The sequence below is a fragment of the Lissotriton vulgaris genome, chromosome 8 (genome assembly GCF_964263255.1).
Source record: "Lissotriton vulgaris chromosome 8, aLisVul1.2, whole genome shotgun sequence".
Classification (NCBI taxonomy): Eukaryota; Metazoa; Chordata; class Amphibia; order Caudata; family Salamandridae; genus Lissotriton; species Lissotriton vulgaris.
This window is the reverse complement of record NC_141696.1, coordinates 424,547,218-424,566,523: the sequence shown is the minus strand read 5'-3', so window position 1 is coordinate 424,566,523 and position 19,306 is coordinate 424,547,218. Positions and strand designations below refer to the sequence as shown.

At 46.9% G+C, this 19,306-nt stretch overlaps 1 protein-coding gene across 5 annotated transcripts in view; it reads left to right on the top strand.

Moving 5' to 3' along the window:
• The window catches only part of HERC2 (HECT and RLD domain containing E3 ubiquitin protein ligase 2), a 1,676,463-nt gene that overhangs the window by 103,214 nt on the left and 1,553,943 nt on the right, over positions 1–19,306 (top strand). For all 5 annotated transcript variants that reach the window (XM_086934186.1, XM_086934185.1, XM_086934187.1 and 2 more), the window contains exon 3: positions 8,023–8,137. In XM_086934186.1, the coding sequence (XP_086790312.1) occupies positions 8,023–8,137 (115 nt within the window). The remainder of the gene's footprint in view (positions 1–8,022; positions 8,138–19,306) is intronic.

Here is a 19,306-nt window from a genome sequence, read left to right as displayed (position 1 = left end):
GACTTGCTCCTTTAAATTAAAAGATTAGCCCTCAGTGGCCTCACTGCTGTGACCTAAGGGACAGACCCTAAGCAGGGTCTGCTATTCATTGGATTACACTCCACTGGCCCGAAGAGTAATACCTTAGGAGCACGCTATAAGCTTCATTCAAAGCATTTAATTTGTTTACCATAGCTGTGCGTATCTTCCACGTTCGGTGATCCTTAAGGGACTGCCATCTAGCTTCATCCCAATCCTTCTTTGCCTTCCGGAGTTATAACATATACGTTCCTGCTATTTCTAGTCCCCTCACGGTCCCTAGATTTAATGGCTTTATTTAGTAGGGACCAGGAGTGCCTACATGCCTTATTGTACCATGTGTGTTTCTTGTTATTGGTAAACCTTGAGTTGTTTGGATACACAGGCACAGTAAAGTAGGAGCCTATATGCTCAAAGAAACGACTAAGAGCATTTGTTACTACCATCTTCCCCTCCTGGGTCTCCTGTAGCACTGTGACTTGAGCTGTACAAGCCAGCAAATCTCCATGCATATTCTGCAGCTTATCTATATCTGTAGCGAGTTTATGCCACTTAAGCGGTGCATGTTATTTTCTGGTCGTACCTCTTTAGTTCATATCCGCTGGGTCCTCAACATTACAGGTGGTTCCCACCATACTGACCCCATTGTTAGGCAGAGAGAGTTATGGTCGCTATCAACTGTTTTGCCTACAACCATGTCCATTACAATATGCCAAAGTCTCAATCCAGCAGGATATAATTAATCCGGTTATGGTCATTTGATCTATTATAGGTGTTCGCACCCAACCTGTCGGATTTAGTCCTGCTGTTTGTTGCCCTCAGTCCAAACTCCATGGTCATGGCTTTAGTTTTTTCAGTGAATTTCTAAGTTTTTAAAAAAAATGTTTCCTAACTATAACCTCCTTGTAACCTTTGTTTTTGTAAGTGAATAGATCAATGTGTGTATGTATGTATGTATATGTATATGTATATGTATATGTATATATATATATGTATGGAATTTTAATAAAATATCTACTTGTCCATGAAAAAAGTTGCTTCATAAATCTACTTGTACCGTTACAAAATCCGCTTGTCCTTTTGGTAATAAGTAGTGTGGCGTCAAATTATGGCAGCAATTTCATTATATAAGTGCTCTGGTAATAGCCTCTCTAATTATTCCAGTGCTCATACCACAGTAGGGTTTGAATACTAGCATTTCCCTTATTTTGAAACCCTTCCGCAGATCTGAAGACTGCGGCTGGAGGTAGCGGTAAGCAATAGTTCCCTGTGGTTCAAATGCCCTTTCTGAGTCTGTGCAAACTTACAAACTTGCATGTTTTATGGGTTTTCGTCAGGTCGTCTAATATTTTATGATACAGAGAAAGTTCTGGAAATTTACTTCTGACAAGGGCAGAAGTAAAACTTCTTCCAGAGTTGGGGGGAAAAGTGTTTGGTGGGAAAGCGAACTTGTTACAGCTGAACAGATTTTCGCATGAGCAAATCTACACATGCATATTAGCTCGTGCTAAATGCAGTTCAGAAATATTTTCCAGGAGTATGCTTTCCTGACCTACTTTTGTAAGTTCTTGTAAATTCATGAAAGCCGCAAATCTGAACTAATGCAAGGAGATACAGCATGGGTTAACTTTTGTAACTTTCTTTAAGAATCTAGCCCCTTTTTAGGTTTCGCCTAGCGGAAGCTGCGCTCTGCGCAGCTTTTCCGCGCAGGCGAAATCCTGTTGAGAACTGTAGTGTGGCTTTTGTTCGGCCCTCGTCCTTGATTGGCTGGCTCCGTAAACGGAGCCTTGCCATTGGACGAGGGGCCTGTCCGTCAATGCCGGACCAGACACGGGGGCGTTCCCGACATTCTTTGGCTTTTGCCGACGTCACGCGACGCCGGGAACGCCCCCGTGTCTGGTCCGGCATTGCCGGCACTTCTACGTCTCTCCTGCCCCGTGTCGCATCTGTCCCCGGAGAAAAGCCGCCACCGAGACTATCATCGGGCTCGGGGCCCGCAACGTTTGTTTCCCCCCTTGGTTTTGGGGTTGCCAGCCTGCCTGCAAGTGCCAAGGTATTGTTGATATCCCCCGCGGTGCGAGCCGCCCCTTCCCGCTGACTCGCACCGCTCTGTGTCTCTCTGCCTGCCTGCAGCTCCGCGCTGCGAGAGCGCTCCAGCCCCTCCCGCTGGAATCCTTTAGCGGTCGGGTCCAGCAGGCTGCAAACGAAGCCCCCGCCCGCGTGACTGAGGCGGCGCTGGGTCCTTGGGTCTTCCCTCCCCCTGGATAGCCCTGAGGTCGGTGGTTCCCCCCCCCGAGTGGGTCCTGTAGACCAGGGGGGCCATCCGCTCTACAAGACCCGACCGGGCCGATCGCGTCTCACGCGGGAAGCGTGAGACTTGGCAGGGAGTCGGGATTTCACCCGTCCAAGGCACCGCGAAGCGCGGCAAAGTGCATAGCAGGACCCCGTAGGTCCTAATCAGACCTGAGAAATGTTTTAGACCTGAGAAATCTCAGCGCGCGGCCTCTCGAATAATAGTTTCAGTTTTAGGCTGTATATGACACCTTAGAACGATTAAGCCCTGTACTCGGTTGTATACTATCACGGGAAACTGGGATACGAACGAGTGTTAACGGGTGGCACTCTCCATGCGGTACTAATAAAGCATGCGAGCTCGTAAGAGCGAATCAAGATGAATTTATCAGTATAAAGGAGGATTCCGCAGGACGGGTGTGGGCCTCGTAACCAGTCTCAAGCACCTGCTCTGGGCTGCTGCCTGCCTTCCGTGTGTGGCGGACACGGGGCGTTATCCTAGCGAAGCAGCGTGATTCTGCCTTTGACAGTTGCTCTCAAGCCGGCTAGATAAAGCCCGAGGAGCAGCACGTGACTGGGCAAGCCTAAAACTTCTCCAGGCTTCTAGCCCTGCCCCTCTCTCCTCCGTTCTGCTCAGCGGGATACGGCTCTGTCTTCTGATTGGACGAACATCCTGCCAATCACCCATAGACAAAGTTTGCTGCGCCACACAGCTAGGGAAAGAGGGATCCCTCCTCTTTTCCCACGCGCCCCCTCCTCTTTGACTGAACAGCGACTGCGGGGGTGCCTAGGGGGGATGACTCTTGTGGAATGGGGAAGCTCGCATCACGTAACTAATACAATAAATACTGCGACACCAAGGGTGTGATGCTCTCCAAGGAGACCCGGATTAGCTGTGGGGGCGTGGGGAAGACGATATAAGCATATGGGAGGAGAATACAGGAACTCCCGCTTATTAAGTAGACCTCTCAGATACCCACCCATGGGACACTCAAAACCACCATGCTCCTCGCTTGCACCGAAGGTTCAGCAATGGGCTCAGGAGACTGGCACTGCCACCATTGATGACGCCTTTGCTGGTGTCCTGTGTGCACCCGCGGGAGGCAGACCAAGGAGGACTTGTTCGTCAGCGCAAAGCGCCAACCTCTCTCGTTCAACCTGCCGCGAGTCCAGGGGGCGGGGCCCGCTTCCCACGCACAGGTGACAGTCCAAACCTGGCTGCTGCTGCTCCTCGTCGGCTCCCCGTTTCTCATTTCCGCGTTCAGATCACAAAACGGGTAGTCTGGATGTTGTGGAAAATGCACGTACCACCGAAGCGCGCAGGTGTCGTGGTCAAGAGAAAAACAAAGAATGACCCTTGCAGTGCCACTACGCTGAGCGGCTGCGAGCCAGCCGGTCACCCGTCCCACGTAGCACCAAAATCAGTATCTAGTTCATACACGTTCGCTTCCCGTTACCCAAGACACCCCCTTACAACAGACAACCTCCTCCACCCACTTATCACTGTGAGCACCAGATGCCCACTGAACAATATATCACGCCCTTGCCCCCCAGAAGACAATAAGATACTCAAAAGCATTAGTCAGCATATGCACATCAGGTCAAATCGCCTCCGGTAAATATGTATGTAGCTCCTACCTAAGATAACCAACTAAGCTCAACACCTACCCACTACACAAGTGATAACCACTAAGAGATACCACTAAGAAAAATGACTCAAGCCTTCTCCCTCCACCATGTGCACTGTGAGGACCACCAGAGCAACAGGTGCGTTCATACACATGCGTATGACAACTCCCCACCCTGGATAACAGCGCTAGCAGTCTCTCGCCCCATCCACGGCAGCAGGTGTGGGCGCGATAACGTTTCGGTAAGCCCGACTACCTTTACCCGCCATGTCCATCATCCCACACCCGGCTACCTGCGCCCATTGGGTCTGTTCACTCCCGAGACACATTTTACGGGCCAGGCACTTGTTTTTAATTGGAAATACATTTATTACCCAATAATCAAATACGATGCGCACACGATATGCATTCTGTGCTGGAGCCCCATATTTAAGGTGTAGGGAACCTCAGAACTTCGATACATGGGAGCAGTTTTAGACAGTGTTTGTAATGACACCGTGAATGTCTGGAGTCCCAGACTCTTAGCTCGCCCCACCTCCTACCGTAAGTCTGTCACAAACGTCATCAGGTAACTAGCAATGGCTCCGCTTCCACTGTTTTTAGTCCTCCCTGTACACACCCTGGGCATTTCATATTTTGGAGACTAATATTCTATTTATTACATACTCAGTAAAAATAAATGGAAATCTGAAACATGAAATTTAGGGTGGCGACGTTCACACTAGTAGTTTAAACTCACTATTTCTAATCATGCATCTTTACTGCTGTTCATCTGTAAAGCTGTAATCATACATATTTTTTGTATTTTGCTGCTTTCACGCCGAGACTATATTATACATAGAGGCCCATACGTGCTCTTGAATATACATTGCACCACCTGGCAGCTCTGCGACACGAGCTCAGAGGATACTGCCACTACAGTAGCTCGGAGTGTAGTCTGTAAACAGAAAGGTGGGAATAAAGCAAGTGTCAATTGCAGAATAATTGGTACCACTTGGTACCACTGCACCAGCCACACTACTTCCCTACTGACCGTTCTCCACTTCAGCCCCGTCTAAATTACAATTCCTGCTTGTGACCCTTTTGCCTGCTTGTGCTTGTTTTCCTGACCCTGTTGCCTGCTTGTGCCTCCGTGTGCCCCTGTTGCCTGCTTGTGCCTCCGTGTGCCCCTGTCGCCTGTTTGTGCCTCAGTTTTCGTGCCCCTGTTGCCTGCTTGTGCGCCCCTGTTGCCTGCTTGTGCCTCCGTGTGCCCCTGTTGCCTGCTTGTGCCTCCGTGTGCCCCTGTCGCCTGCTTGTGCCTCAGTTTTCGTGCCCCTGTTGCCTGCTTGTGCGCCCCTGTTGCCTGCTTGTGCCTCCGTGTGCCCCTGTTGCCTGCTTGTGCCTCCGTGTGCCCTTGTTGCCTGCTTGTGCCCCTGTTGCCTGCTTGTGCCTCCGTGTGCCCCTGTTGCCTGCTTGTGCCTCTGTGTGCCCCTGTTGCCTGCTTGTGCCTCAGTGTGCCCCTGTTGCCTGCTTGTGCGTCCGTGTGCCCCTGTTGCCTGCTTGTGCCTCAGTGTGCCCCTGTTGCCTGCTTGTGCCATGTGGGTGTGTGTGGAGGGCTCTGTGTGGCTGTGTGTGTGGGGAGGTTTGTGTGGCTGTGTGTGTGGGGAGCTTTGTGTGGCTGTGTGTGTGGGGAGCTTTGTGTGGCTGTGTGTGTGGGGAGCTTTGTGCGGCTGTGTGTGTGGGGAGCTTTGTGCGGCTGTGTGTGTGGGGAGCTTTGTGTGGCTGTGTGTGTGGGGGGGGCTCTGTGTGTGTCATTTGCGAGAGATAAAGCTAGTGGCATTGTAAATGACAATGCCATTTATTTATGTTAAAAAATACATAAATAAAAATAATGTCAAGAGCAATGCCAATAGCTCTAACTTTAACAAAGGCGAAACCATTGCATTGTAAATGCTTGTTAGGTCTGGTGTTAACCAAGACATGTTTTTCAATAAAATTCTATCTCTTTCTCTCTCTCTCTCTCTGTCTGCTGGCTGGCTTCACTGTGAGTGACCACATTCTGCTCTTTCACAAGTAGCATATCTGTATGCAAAGTAGTTTTGTTGAGGGCAAGGAACTACTGTGGCAATGTGTGGTTTTTGAGACCAAAAATGTTTTTGCTTTTGCCATTGTTTGGTATAATGATGAGTGCCCGGCAACTCCTGGAACCATAGAGTTGCTATTGGCTTTGCCAGTGCTTATTTATTTTAATGTTTCCTATAATTTGTTGAAACTGATTACACTGCTTTTCCATTATGAATATTTCTTGGAAATACTAGCATGCATCAATACATTTTACTAAATCATGCTTCAAAGAAATAGCACCTAAAATTTCACAGTTTAGCAAAGCTTTTTTTTTCCTAGTTGCATTTGAAAGCAACAGATCATCAAGCTTGCTTTCAAGCTTTTGCATATATTTGCATCTAATCGTAGAGCTTACTGAAAGCATTATACATAGCCTCGTATTGTTAATCTTCGCAAATTTGTGCACACATGTTTATACAGGAACCACTGTCAGTAGTGCAGTCTGAACTTACATTTCCTTAGAGCGCTCACCCAAATAATTAAGGCTTTGTATTAATGAACCATAAATACAAGTTTGAACAGCATTAACATATGGACACAGCTATTACCTTAACTGCAGACAATGCCCCTCCCTGATCCATAATGTGGCACTGTAATCTGGCAGCCAAAGCGTTTGTGCTGCAGGGGGTTGTGCCTACTTGTCCCAAGGACAAAATAAACATGCAAACTTGTTGTCCTTGACCCCAAACAATGCGTCCTGGGCATTGGGCTATAGGAATTCCACACTTGTATGTGTGTGGATGTGTGTGTGTGTGTGTGTGTGTGTGTGTGTGTGTCTGTCTGTCTGTCTGTCTGTCTGTCTGTCTGTCTGTCCTTGTCCGTCGAAATCAATAAAACCATACTGTATATAAAGAGTAAACTCATAAACTTAGTTGTCACCCATCATATCTTATTCCCTTTACTTATTTTCCGCTAGACTAACCAGAACAGAACCGGAGAACTTCTAATGTACCTCTTAGGGCTAGGAATAGGGTGCCAATATACATTGGAAATCCTCCTTGATAGAGTATACTATTATGTCTTAGTTAGACATAATTAGGTGCCTTTGTAAATCAGAGGAAAACGACCATAATCTCTATCCTGTACCACAGTAAAGGGCATGGGGAGAGGTGGGAGCTGGTGGAGATTGGGAGAGGAGAGGTAATTTCTTATGGATAGTAAGTGGAACTGGGGGAGGACCACGAGGTGAGTTAAGACATCTGGACTGATAGGTGTGAGGAGGGAGCACCTTCTCAAAAAGGGCATCTGTCGCAAATCGGGCATTGAACTGGTGAGGTATTGCTTCTCTTTTATTGTCGTCGGGTGTGAAGATGAATGGGGACTATATTTGTAAGAATGTCTCCAAAGTGTCCTGGATTTTATAAATCAGTCTCTCATACGATGTTTTTTAATACATCTCAACAAGCAGCTCGTTATGTTTGGGAAGCTGTGGAGATCGTCGGTGCCTAGGGGTACATATCTTTGGGACCGTCACCACCGGGACTTGCACCAGTCTTTCATGATTCTAGAGGGTGGGGTAGTCAGTGATATTATACAATAGATCCACTCTCTCTTGGTTAGATGTACTTCTATAGGTAACGTATCGCTCAGTGTTCCCAATCCGGGACCAAAAACAGTGGACGTCAGGACAATCAAATCTGCCTCTTCTCCAGCAGTTCAATTGGTGCAACATCTCTGGTTACCTAGCGAATACACCTCTACACTTTATTATTATGATGATGTAAAAGGGGAAATGTGTTCAGGATATGCAAATGTGTTTCTAGGTCGCAACTACTGAATATTAGTTTATAGAGTATGTAAGGTATATAAAATTTAGACTAGAATGATTTGGTAGTGCTACAGATATTTCACTTGCCTTGAAATTAAACATTCCACTATTTGTCACTAAATATTTGCCAAATGTAAACTGTTGGATGGCTTTTTAAACTGTCTTTTTAATGTGCTTGACAATTTTTTCTTTCTTATTCATCTTTTCTTTCAGTTGACTTTCACACGAGATGGGCTCTGCGGCCTGTGGAATGAAATGGTGAAGGATGGTGAGATTGTATACACTGGGGCGGAATTAGTACAGAGTGGGGAACTACCTCCTAGAAAAGGTAAGAAACCTTTCTCTTGCGTATGTGTTTATTATCAAAAATACTTTTTGAGTTGATACTAAAAATGTAAAGGTATTTGATTGTGCCTCCTTTTCTCTTACAACCTGATTTGCAAGGCTTTGTAATACCATGGTCAATTCTTTGCACGAGACAAAACTTCTACAGGGCACTAGGATCTAGATAGCATTTAGTTTACCTCCCTCTCTGGATGCTGTTGACTAGATGTGCTTCTCAGTGCTTTGTATATTTCTACACATAAACTGTAGAAGTCTTCTGCCCACATTTTGTTCCACACCATGTCTGACTGTCTTCTTCCACCTTCAAAATTCCAGGTCTAAGGACCCTCACAAGACACTACATACTACATGTCCTTCTTGTTACCTGGTAAACCTGATGACTCTGCCCTTAGGCAAGAGTACGCTTGAATAAGTCCCCATCACCAAGAAACGTTTAAATGTGTCAAATGGATTCATGTTTGAATTTATTAGGACAGTGGTTGTGCTCTTGGGTTCTATTCTACCGCAATCTGAATTGTTTGAGATTTACCTGCATCCACAGGCAGGACTGGAACAAAGTGAACAAAAAGGATGCTAGCGCAAAATATGAATGGGTCCCCATTGTGAACAACCTACTGTTCATCTCGAGTTCTTTTTCATATTCACTTCGGGCTTCCATTAGGGTAATGCATTTATTATTTGATTTCTTCCCTACCTGAAGCGATATTTATAGTATTGACGTATTGTAGTTGGAGCAAAAACCTATTTAATACTCTAACATGTCTACATTTTGACAGATTTTAAGAAGTTCATGTGGTGCCCAGAGCAGTTATTTTAGGTAAGCTGCAGTGGGTGACAAGTCTCCTCCCATCACCAAGAAAGAGCCAGTTGTTACTTTGTAAGATTCACCACTCCATTGACGGCCACTGAGGGACACACGTCTCCTTTTGACTGTCTCTCTGAGGGAAATACCGGCTTATCCAGTATTGGATCTTTCATATTCACATGCTTGAATCATCCCCCGCCGTCGAGGTGGGAGTCTCATGTTTAAAAATATATAGTAGTAGTAATACATATCATAATTGGCTATTATGCATTGCACAGTCATTGTAGTAGCCCATCCATGTATTTTTGTAAAAAGAACCAACGTTGAAACAGCCAATCAGACACTAGCACCCTCCAGAACACTCTACAGAGAGGCAAGACCCTCAGATTTTCTACAGCACGTCGTTATGACGGGGTGTCTCCCTGAGCTCCGTTTTCTCTTCAGTTGGTTTTCTGTGAGTACATGATGTCTGACTCTTCTAAAAAAAAAAAAAAAAAAAAAAGGACTATTCAGGCATTGTGGGTCATGTGGAAAGAAAAGGCTGCATTTTGAAGATCCCCACAAGGAATGTAATTATTGCCTAAACCCTCTTCACAAGGTGAAGGAATGTAGAATCTCCAGCAGCTTTTCCTCTAAACCCTTAAAAGACAGGCAAGGCAGATTGCTTATCTGGCTGGAAAGACTGAAATCCAAAACGTCTGTGGTATCCGATGAGGAAGGCAGTGTTAGTTTCCAGCCGTCAGTCCATCTTGCTAAGGAAAGGGACAGATCTGAATAATCCCCTGAGGGACATAAGAAATCTTCTGAAAAGAACAATCATGAGTCTGAACATGCTGCCTCTAAAAAGGGAAGCTTCCATTCCCTTCTGAGGAGAAATCTGCTTTTAAAACTGCCTCAAAAGTGGCCTCTAAAACTGCCTGCAAACAGCCTAAGACTCAGTCAGTCTGTCAAGACCTCCTCATCGTCGAAAAAGACTTTGTCGACGATAAAACCACCATTAAATTGGTATCTCCGAATCCCTCTTCGGAACGAAAACTTTGCCATAGTTAACAATAACCACTTCAAAGTCAGCGCTTACATAGTCGAAGGGGCCTCCAGCGATTGAAACCTCGTCTTTGTCTAAGTCTCTACCATCGACGACACTGACATTGTCGACGATGCCTTCATCGTCGACGCCCCCACCATCGACGACAACGACCACCTCGTCGACGACGACTTCTACAGCGACAGTAGTTCCACCGGCGAGGGCATCGACAATGACTACACCGTCGTTGACACTGGTTATTTTAGCATTAACAGTGTCCGTTTTTGGAGGAATCTGAAGACGATTGGTTGTTCAATCCGGCACACAGCCCCTACATTATCATCAACCCATGGAGAGGTCACAGGTGTTGATGCCTCGCCAGGAGCCTATGATTCAAATGCCTATTGCATTAGTACAAGACACAACAGCTATGCTGCAGGACTACACACTCTAGTCCCTACAGCAGTAGGGTCTGTTGAAAAAGAAACGTCTCCCCCGACTGCTTTGGACTCTGCAGGAGTTTCAGTACCCATTACAGAGGCTCAAAATTCTGTACCTGTGCCACAAGACAAGATGTCACAGGATGATGACTATGTCGCTGAAGAAGGTGAAATTCCTAAGACACCTACCACTGTAGAGGAGTGGGAAGATTATCTAATTCCTGCACCTCCTCCAGCTCCTCATGCGATTGATTCTCCGGAGGATATTGGGGGCTTCCATGCTCTAATTTAGAGAGCGGCAAATCGTTTTCACCTACCTTTGCCTGTTAAGCAGTCTGACTGCTTATTATATGATTTTAAGGACCAGAACAGAAAATCTGTTGGCGCTATTCCTATTATAGATCATGTCTGGGAAGAGGGCGTTAAAATTATGAAAAATCCTTTTCGGCGTCGGTATAAACGCCCGACTCTGGTGCTGGAAACCAGGGTTCGAGCCTCAAGGTCGCGTCCACATCCTGTGATTCTGGGCAAATCACTTAATCTCCCCGTGCCTGAAAGTGTAATGTAAATACGGTGCTCATGTAAAGCGCTCAAATACCTTCGGGTCTAGTTCGCGCTATATAAAAATATGCAAAAAAATATATAATCTTTCCCAGAATTGAAAAGAAGTTCAAGGCCCTTGACGATGCACCTGCATGCTTAGCGGGACAGCCTAGGCTGGATTCTGTAATTTCCTAGGCTGCGCAGTGAAGATCATGGATTCCTTCTGTGCCCATTACTGCTCTGCCGATAGGGATGGAAGGCGTTTGGACAATATTGGGAAGAGGTTCACCACTATGGCTGGCGTATTAGTGTGTTCTGCAAATTCCCTAGCAATCCTAGGGAGAGATGACTACCAAATGTGGTCTGATGTTGCGTCATCCCTACTTTTTTAGGTTTTGCCTGCAAATGCTCACGTAGTGAGCATTCGCTAAAAAACCTATTGAGTTCTATATATGATCGATGACCCGCCTCTGCCTCTCATTGGCTAGCTCCATAAATGGAGGCTAGCCATTGGGAGACAGAGGCTGTCAATCGCGCTTTCTCCCGAAAACGCGATTCGGGGGCGTTTCTGGTGCTTTTTTTAAGCCCCGCCCCTTTGTCCCGGGCCGCGCTGCGATTGGCTGCCGGCCCGGGACACCCCCGTGACGTCATTCCCGGGCCGCGCTGTGATTGGCTGCCGGCCCGGGACACCCCGTGACGTCAGCCAATCACAGCGCGGCCCGGGACCTGACTTGTTAGAGATGTGGTGGGAAGTAATATTTAGCTTCACTTACGTGGAATCAAAATGTAATGTGTTCATCAAAATATTACCTTCCCCGCCTTTTTATTAAAAAAATAGTGTTTTTAATTTTCCGATAGGTATTGGGTCGGCTCGTGCTCGAAGCTGTGCCTACACGACACTTGGCGGGGCGTACCACAGGTCGGATCCAGCTCAGGGGAGTCTTGCCTCATCAACACAGCACATCCAGTGGCCGGACACATCTCACCTGTTTATCTCTAAACAAAGCTGTGTGACCTAGGGCACAGGAGTGAGATCATGAGAGGCAAGATATAAACACAGAGCATGGAGACGAGACGAGGGCAAAGGCATGGACGGTGTCCAATGAGAGAAACGCTGAGCACCCAAGACGTCTGTACTGCAGGAGGACGTGCACCGCTTCAGTGCGTCCCAATGCAGTGGTGTAACGAAACTTGAGCCACTCCCTCACCCCTGCAAGGTACATGGAGGGGTCCCCTCCAGGTTTAATCAAGAGCTCACAGGCTGCTCAGTACTGTGCCGAGGGGGCCATCTGTAGCTTGTGGTGGGCGGGGAGATCAGCAGCCTTTGTTACTTCACTGTCCCCATCGCATACGAGGACGTCACAAACAGACAAGTATCTGCTACCCGAGGCCCAGATCACCACCAGCGTACAGAGTCGACGCACATACCATACGCATCTATAGCCTGCGGACGTCAGTCACCTGTGGACTGGGAGGGAGTCAGGAGGCACCACTGCACCAGGATATCTACAGATGTGAGGAACGTTCATCACACCTGGATTTCTACCCGTCTAAGGCGCCGCTGCCCAAGGTAGGTCATACATTACAAATTGTACTGGAGCAATTGTGATTGACGACACTGGAGAAGTCACTCGTTTTATTCACTTACTGAGGTGATGGAGGTTTGTGTCCGAGTACAGGGATTCCAGACATTGAGGGTCTCAAGCGCCATCCGATCCTTACACGTTCATGCCAAGAAAGGCTGCAGGTCGGGATGTTTGTGCTTGGAGTGTTGCAGTCAGGAGAGTCTAAGACCCCCAGGTCACGCAGGAGTGTGCATGATCTAGTGGTCAAGAATCGGGGCCTGTGAAGTTACGGAAGCTTGGTCCAGGCATCAGACCCTAGGTCCAATAATGTTTGACCAAGGGAATTCGAAGGCCTCTGCTGGAGACCCCAGGGTGAAAATGGGCGGATCTGAAATTAAGACCGTGCGTTTCGGGAATGTTGCTGGTTAATATTTCCGGGTCAGGAAGGTTGGTTTGTGTGACCCAGTTGTCAAGGCTTTCTAGTCATGAGCTCGTGAGGGTGGCAAGATCTGTACCCGATACACTAATGTTAGTAAGATCTCAGACGCTGAAGATGATAGATCGGTGCCTTAGAGCATGAGATCCCACAGACAGCAAACAAAGCCAGACTTGGATAAATTGCTCCGGGTAATATGAGCCAGTGAAACCCTTTAGGAACGGGTAATATGTGTCTATCGTCAGTGGCTTTTATATATTTATATAATGCTGGCGTCTGCTTTGACCTATGAGTTTTCAGCGTGTGCTTTGTTCTAGGCGCCTTGAAGAGGGCATAAGGCGGTTTTTAGCGAAGAAAATTGCGTGCGGTTTTCAAACTAATTGGCTTGAAGTGTTTCAAAGAGTCCTGCGCACAAACGTGCGAGCTGAATATTTTGGCTCGTTTTTTACAAAGCCCCCCCACCCGGGCTCCGAGCTGTTACTCTACTCTGAGGTGTTACTGGAACCACTTGTTACTCGGAGCCGCTCGCCCTTTTGTTACTCGTCGTCAAACAATGACCCCGTCTCCCTTTCTCATGTAGGCAGGCGCCCATGACAACGGGGTTTCTCCTTCGTTTTTTTTAGTATTCTGCATTTTAAGCGTGCATGCCAACATTTTGGACAAGTGGGCGTCTTTGTAAATAAAACCGGGGGGATGTACACTTTTGCGGTGTGCGCCGTTTCACTCGCAATTATTGGTAGGTGCTTTTTTTTTTTTAAGGTTGACACCCCTTTGTAGTGTTTGTTAATGCCTGGCTTAAAGTATTCAATTTCGGGGTCCACTACTTATGCTCGGTTAGCAGGTGCTCTGCAAGTCTATCCTGACGTAGTGCATGCTGGGAACCGCAGAGAGGAAATGTTGCTCCTGATTGGCACAATATGGTGGGTGGCGCTTACCTTGTAAACGGGATTTGAGCAGTTAACACTCCGGCACTTTGGTGGAAATTGCATTACCGTGAGCAGATCTATTCGTATGCAAGTGATCGTGGGAGTTTTCCGTAAATGTTGGTGAACACCCAGAAACTCACAAGAGTAACGCACCTCTGCCACTGGTGTGCATCCGGAAGAGTACAATTTCACAAGTTTTTTTTGTTTATTGTTACAGAGGTACACTAATCGGTACCTTCTCAGGAGATCTCCTAGAATCCTTCAGGGATTTGCAAGTAGTTGGAATGGTGTTGGCCACTAAAGAACATTTCTGACTTTTGAGAATCCGACCTAAAGGCGGGTCATAGAAGCAAGTGGACTGTTCAATTTCCAACTGCGGAACCATCAACAGTTCTTACTTTGCCCCTTTACCTCTGCCTGCACCAGCCCGACTGCTCTCGGAAGCTTTCTTTGATTCTGGTCTTGGCATAGAGTGACCAGAATTTTAAAGCAAAAAAACGAAACATTTCAAGGAAATAGGACTACAATTTTACTTCAAGCGAGGGGACAGAATGACAGCGCTCCTCAGCAGATAATTACATAACAGGCTGTTAGAACATACATAAAAGCAATTTTTCAAACCCAGTAGCTTGTCTGATAATTACATTGCTTCTTGAAACAACTGATATCTTTCCCTGCCTTGTAAAACATAAAAAAACACCTCCCGTTTTCAGTCGACCCTCTCTAAGAACCGGGACAGGATCTACATTCCCTGAAATCTGCCGGGACAGCTGACGAAAAACCTGGACCGTCCAGACAACACCGGGACGCCAGGTCACCCTATCTTGGCTGGACTCTCCCCTGTGCCAAGTCCTCGTCACTCACGGCTTCTGCCAAGTAGTCCGCGCGGAAGGAGACATTCGTGCACTTTAATCTCTTTATCGCTGAAATCGGACATTAGCTTAATCACTTTTCCCCCCAATTGACTTGGGTAACAGCAGGCAGTTTGTAAAGTGTTATACTTATACGGTGTCTTTTTGGCTGGTTATGGAACCACTTCGTTTTTCAGATATTGCGTCAATCTATTTGTGTTTGGGCAATTTAGTTCATATTTCGTTTTTTTCGGCATTTGTTATTTAGTGTTGAATGCTTTTTCTGTGCTCAGCTGGGGTTTTTGGCGTCGATCTTAATAAAAGTGGCTTCGTGGAGCAGGTTTTGTTGTAAAATCATCCTAACATATGCGAGTGTGGCCACTAGGAATTAGTTTTGTGTTGGTCCGTGTCTTGCATTCTTGTGTACACATGGCTTTAGACTGTGTGCTTTCCTTAGGGTTGGGGGCATAGCTATCCCTTGCTCAGGGCCTTGAGTAGAATCAAATGTGACGCCCCCTGCACTAGTCTTCTTTAATTGTCTTTGTATTGAACAATTTGTAGTGGGGAAGGAGGGGTGGGGGCAGATGGTGGAGCGCCAAAAAAAGAAACGCAACCAAGGGCACCAGCCACCTTCATGAAAGTGTTGAAACACACTTTTCGTTCGACCCAAGTCGTTGGGAGACTGATCCAGGGAGCTACAGCGCCCCTTGAAGGTCAGCGCCCTGGGCGGGGGCACCGCCCACACACGGTGAAGGATGGTCTTTGTTGGGGTTGAAAGGAGTCATTTAGCCACTCACTCCATCCTGCGCCTCCTCATTAGAAGGGCCCATGCTTTATTTTGTTACTGCCAGGCTTTCTGCCTATTAGAAAAGCTGAGGTGACCAGGTTGGTCCCCTAATCTGGATGTTATGAGTCTGTAAATTACACCTATTTTGCTTCAACTTCTAAAAAAATTAATATATATATATTTCTTTCTTCCTTTGCAATTGCTGAAGCCAGGTCACTTTACCAATTTTAAGAGGCAATGTATTTGGAGAGAATATTGTCCATTTGAATGGTTTTTAGGAATTTCTAGCGGCCGTAGATGGAGTGGCGCTAGTGCCCACACAGAATACAACTGCAATCTCCTTAGTATTCAAAGGTTCCAGAGCATCATTTTTTTTATACCTAGTAATTCCAAATTATTTTTTCTACCCCTGTTTGGATGGCTAGTGACATGACCCTTTTGTGGCCCACGTGGGCAAAGAAAATCCTCCTGTCTAGTAAGCATGTAATATATTTTTCTAATGGTAATCTGCGCCTGAATAACCTTCTGCCGGATGCCGCCGCTGAAGTGGGGAGGACGAGTGAACCGACGGCTGCCCTGACTATTACCACTGCGGGGTGGTGCGGTGAGTGGCGTGTAACCCTGCTGGGCTTTCTGGCCATGCTGGATGCGGCGCTGCCGGGAGACTGCTTCCTTCCCCGCCCCTCCGCCCCCTCCGTTATCCTGGCTGCATTCCCCCGTCTTGCCCCCTGCCCTGATAGTGGTGCGGGCTGACCGGGGTGACAGAGAAGCGCTGCAGTGACAATCCTAGGCTGGCGACCTGATTAATATCCTGGAGTTTCCCTCAGCTGCTGGCTCCGTGTAAGGGGTGAGGGGACGGATTTCAGGATCCTGCACATGGTGGGCCCGAATTTCTCATTGCCGGCTGGCGGGAGGTGGTCGGGCGGAGTGCCCTGCGGCCCGGGATGACTGCCACTTTGGCTGGAGGGGAGACGGAAGATCCAGCACTAGCTTTGCCCAGGGCTCCCACCAGGCAGTAGAGGCAGAGTAGCTCTAGCTTCTTTCCGTCTCTCAGCTGCTTTCCCACCTCTTGCCTACACGGAGGACTAAAGCAAGTCTGAGTGCAGCATAGCTGGATAAATAAAATAAAGAGTTTTTTAGGTCGGAGCCCACCAGACTGTGTGCTGCCTTCTTGTGGACATGCTGAAAACGGACCTAGAAGTGCACTTTTCCCATTGCTAAACACTGCCTTTTTGTTTTTTCATTCACTTTTCCTTACTTTTTGTTCGCTGGCGCAATGTATTAGCTGGGCCAGCCTGTAATTGTCCCTCCCTTGGACCCTTCTGATTGGTTGCTTCTATGCGTGCGCCAGTGTCTGCTTTTCAGGTTTTCTTTTTTCTTTTTGCGAAGCACTCCATGAGAGTGCATGCGTGTCCACCTGTTGTCTGTCGTGTACTTTTCTCCCCACTGCTTTCCTCGGTTTCCAGTGTGCTTTTATTTTTCAACTCCGCTTCTCCCCCACCTGCCCTCCATGCTATTTCCCCTACCTGTCCTTCTGTTCTGATTATTTTACTCCTCCTGTCCTTCTTTCACGTCTCACTGCCAAAATATATATTTATTTTTTAACGCCTATTAGCTTTGCCAGTGCTTGTTATTGCTTGCTCCCGTCCCTCTCCATTTTGCTATTGTTGCTGCTTTTCCCTACTCCTCCCGCCTCCCTGTTCGTTATTGTTGCTTCGCTTGTAACTTCGACCCCTCCCCTGTTGTTGTGGCTTACCTGTCCATCTTCCCCACAGACACCCTGTTGCGTTCCCACGCCCCTCATTACATTACTCACCTTGTTACTAGCCCTCGTCCCTCATGCTCCCTATAGCATTGTTGCTTGTGCTGCTCTGTTATTTGCCCCCTCCCTTCCCACCAGAAACAAAACCATAAGATGCAGCCAGTGCTGGCTGTCTCATGACATTTCTTTCTCCAAAATTTCACACATGCTGCACAGCACCCACACTGCTTCATATGGCTAAAAAACACGTTCCAAGCCAATAGCAAATTAATCTGTCTTTTGTTGTTTATTGGTTGATGATATGTGCATGATTTATTTGTGTGTAACGGGTTCACATCTTCGTCTGATTACTATGACGCTATGACACTGCTGTTGATCTCTGTGGGTAGCTCCACCTGTAGCATTTGGCTGGGGATGGCAGCAGCAGGGAGTTGCTCCAGCAGCAGCAGTACTTTAGACTGGAGGTAGTAGCGACTGGTGGCGGTGGATGCAACAGGTTGCTCTAGGTTCCTCTGTCGTGTTTTGAGCCACTGCCATTGGTTAATTAGTGCCAGTGTTTGCCAATGATCGGCACCCTTGCTTATTTCTAAACACCGACACATTTTTAGAACAGTAAACCACAAGGCGACGCTGTCTCTATTTTTTAGCAAACCACTGCTATGTACTATAAAAACATAAATAGAAATAGCACTTTGGGGCCTTTCCTAAAGCTCAGGGCGACCTGGAATTGTGCAAAATGTCAGCTTCTGTAAGTAATGCTGCCACAGTAATACAGACACTGGCATTTGGAGGAGCTGTGGTTCATGCCAGCTGCAGTGGCAGAGCTCTGGCCCTAGGACTTTTTTTTTTTACAAATGAAACTGGGGTCTCTGCAATATTTGTGATGCAAATTAAAGGCTTCAAAGTATGATGTTCACAATAACCAACACCCTCACATAAGAACATGCTTAAAACGTTCCCTACAAATGAAAAGTGATTGTAAGATAACTGATCGATAATATGCTTTTCGGGCATAATTCCAGCCAGAGGGACAGTGTGTGGGTGAAAGAGTGGTAATTGCACTGCTTTTAGCAAAATTGAAACATCACCGTTTTTCCATTTTATGCAAACTGCAAGGACTTCCCGTCCATGCTGGCCCTGGATGGTGCGTCCCAACGGGGGGGAGGGGGGGGGGCTGTGTGTGTCTGTGGCTCTGTGTATGTGTGTGTGTGTGTGTGTGGCTCTGCGTGTGGCTCTGCAGGTATGGATGTGTGTGGGGGTCTGTGTGTTTGTGTGTGGCATTTGCGAGAGATTAAGCTATTGGCATTGTAAATGACAGTGCCATTTATTTATCTGTTTTGAAAATCAACACATGAATAAAAATGTTGTCATTTACAATGCCAATAGGTCTAACTTTTTCAAAGGCGAAACCGTTGCATTGTAAATGCTTGTTTTTTTTGGCCTGACGATAAAAAACAGGAAGCAAGAAAGATTTTACTTGAAGTGGAAATTTCTGCATCGGAAATTATAGACATATCCATGGATATTGTTTCTCTAGCTTTTAAACAACTAGCTGGAGCAACACTTCTCTGTTGCCAAGGATGGCACAAGTCTACTACCTTTCGTGCAGAGGTGCAGAGTAAAATCTTAGACATGCCATTCGATGGGAACGTACTGTTTGGAAAACACATCGATGATGCCCTATAAGAGATAAAGAATAACACTGATACAGCTGAGGCATTAGGAACACTACAATATAGGAAGACACCTTTTCGAGGGGGCCGTGTTAGAGGGTCCTATTCCTTTCGAGGGAGCTATTCGAAATACCATCCGCATACCTACCAATATAGATATGGCTATCGACAACAGTTGTATCGAGCCCCTCCGACTGCTGCTTACTCCAGACAACAATCCAGAGCAAAGCATCCTCCTCAGGCCAGAGACAATGCTAGAAAGCAGAGACAGCTACCCAGCACCAGCTAAGATTCTGTTACACACCAACCCTAATTCGGCAAAAATTTCCCTACACTACGA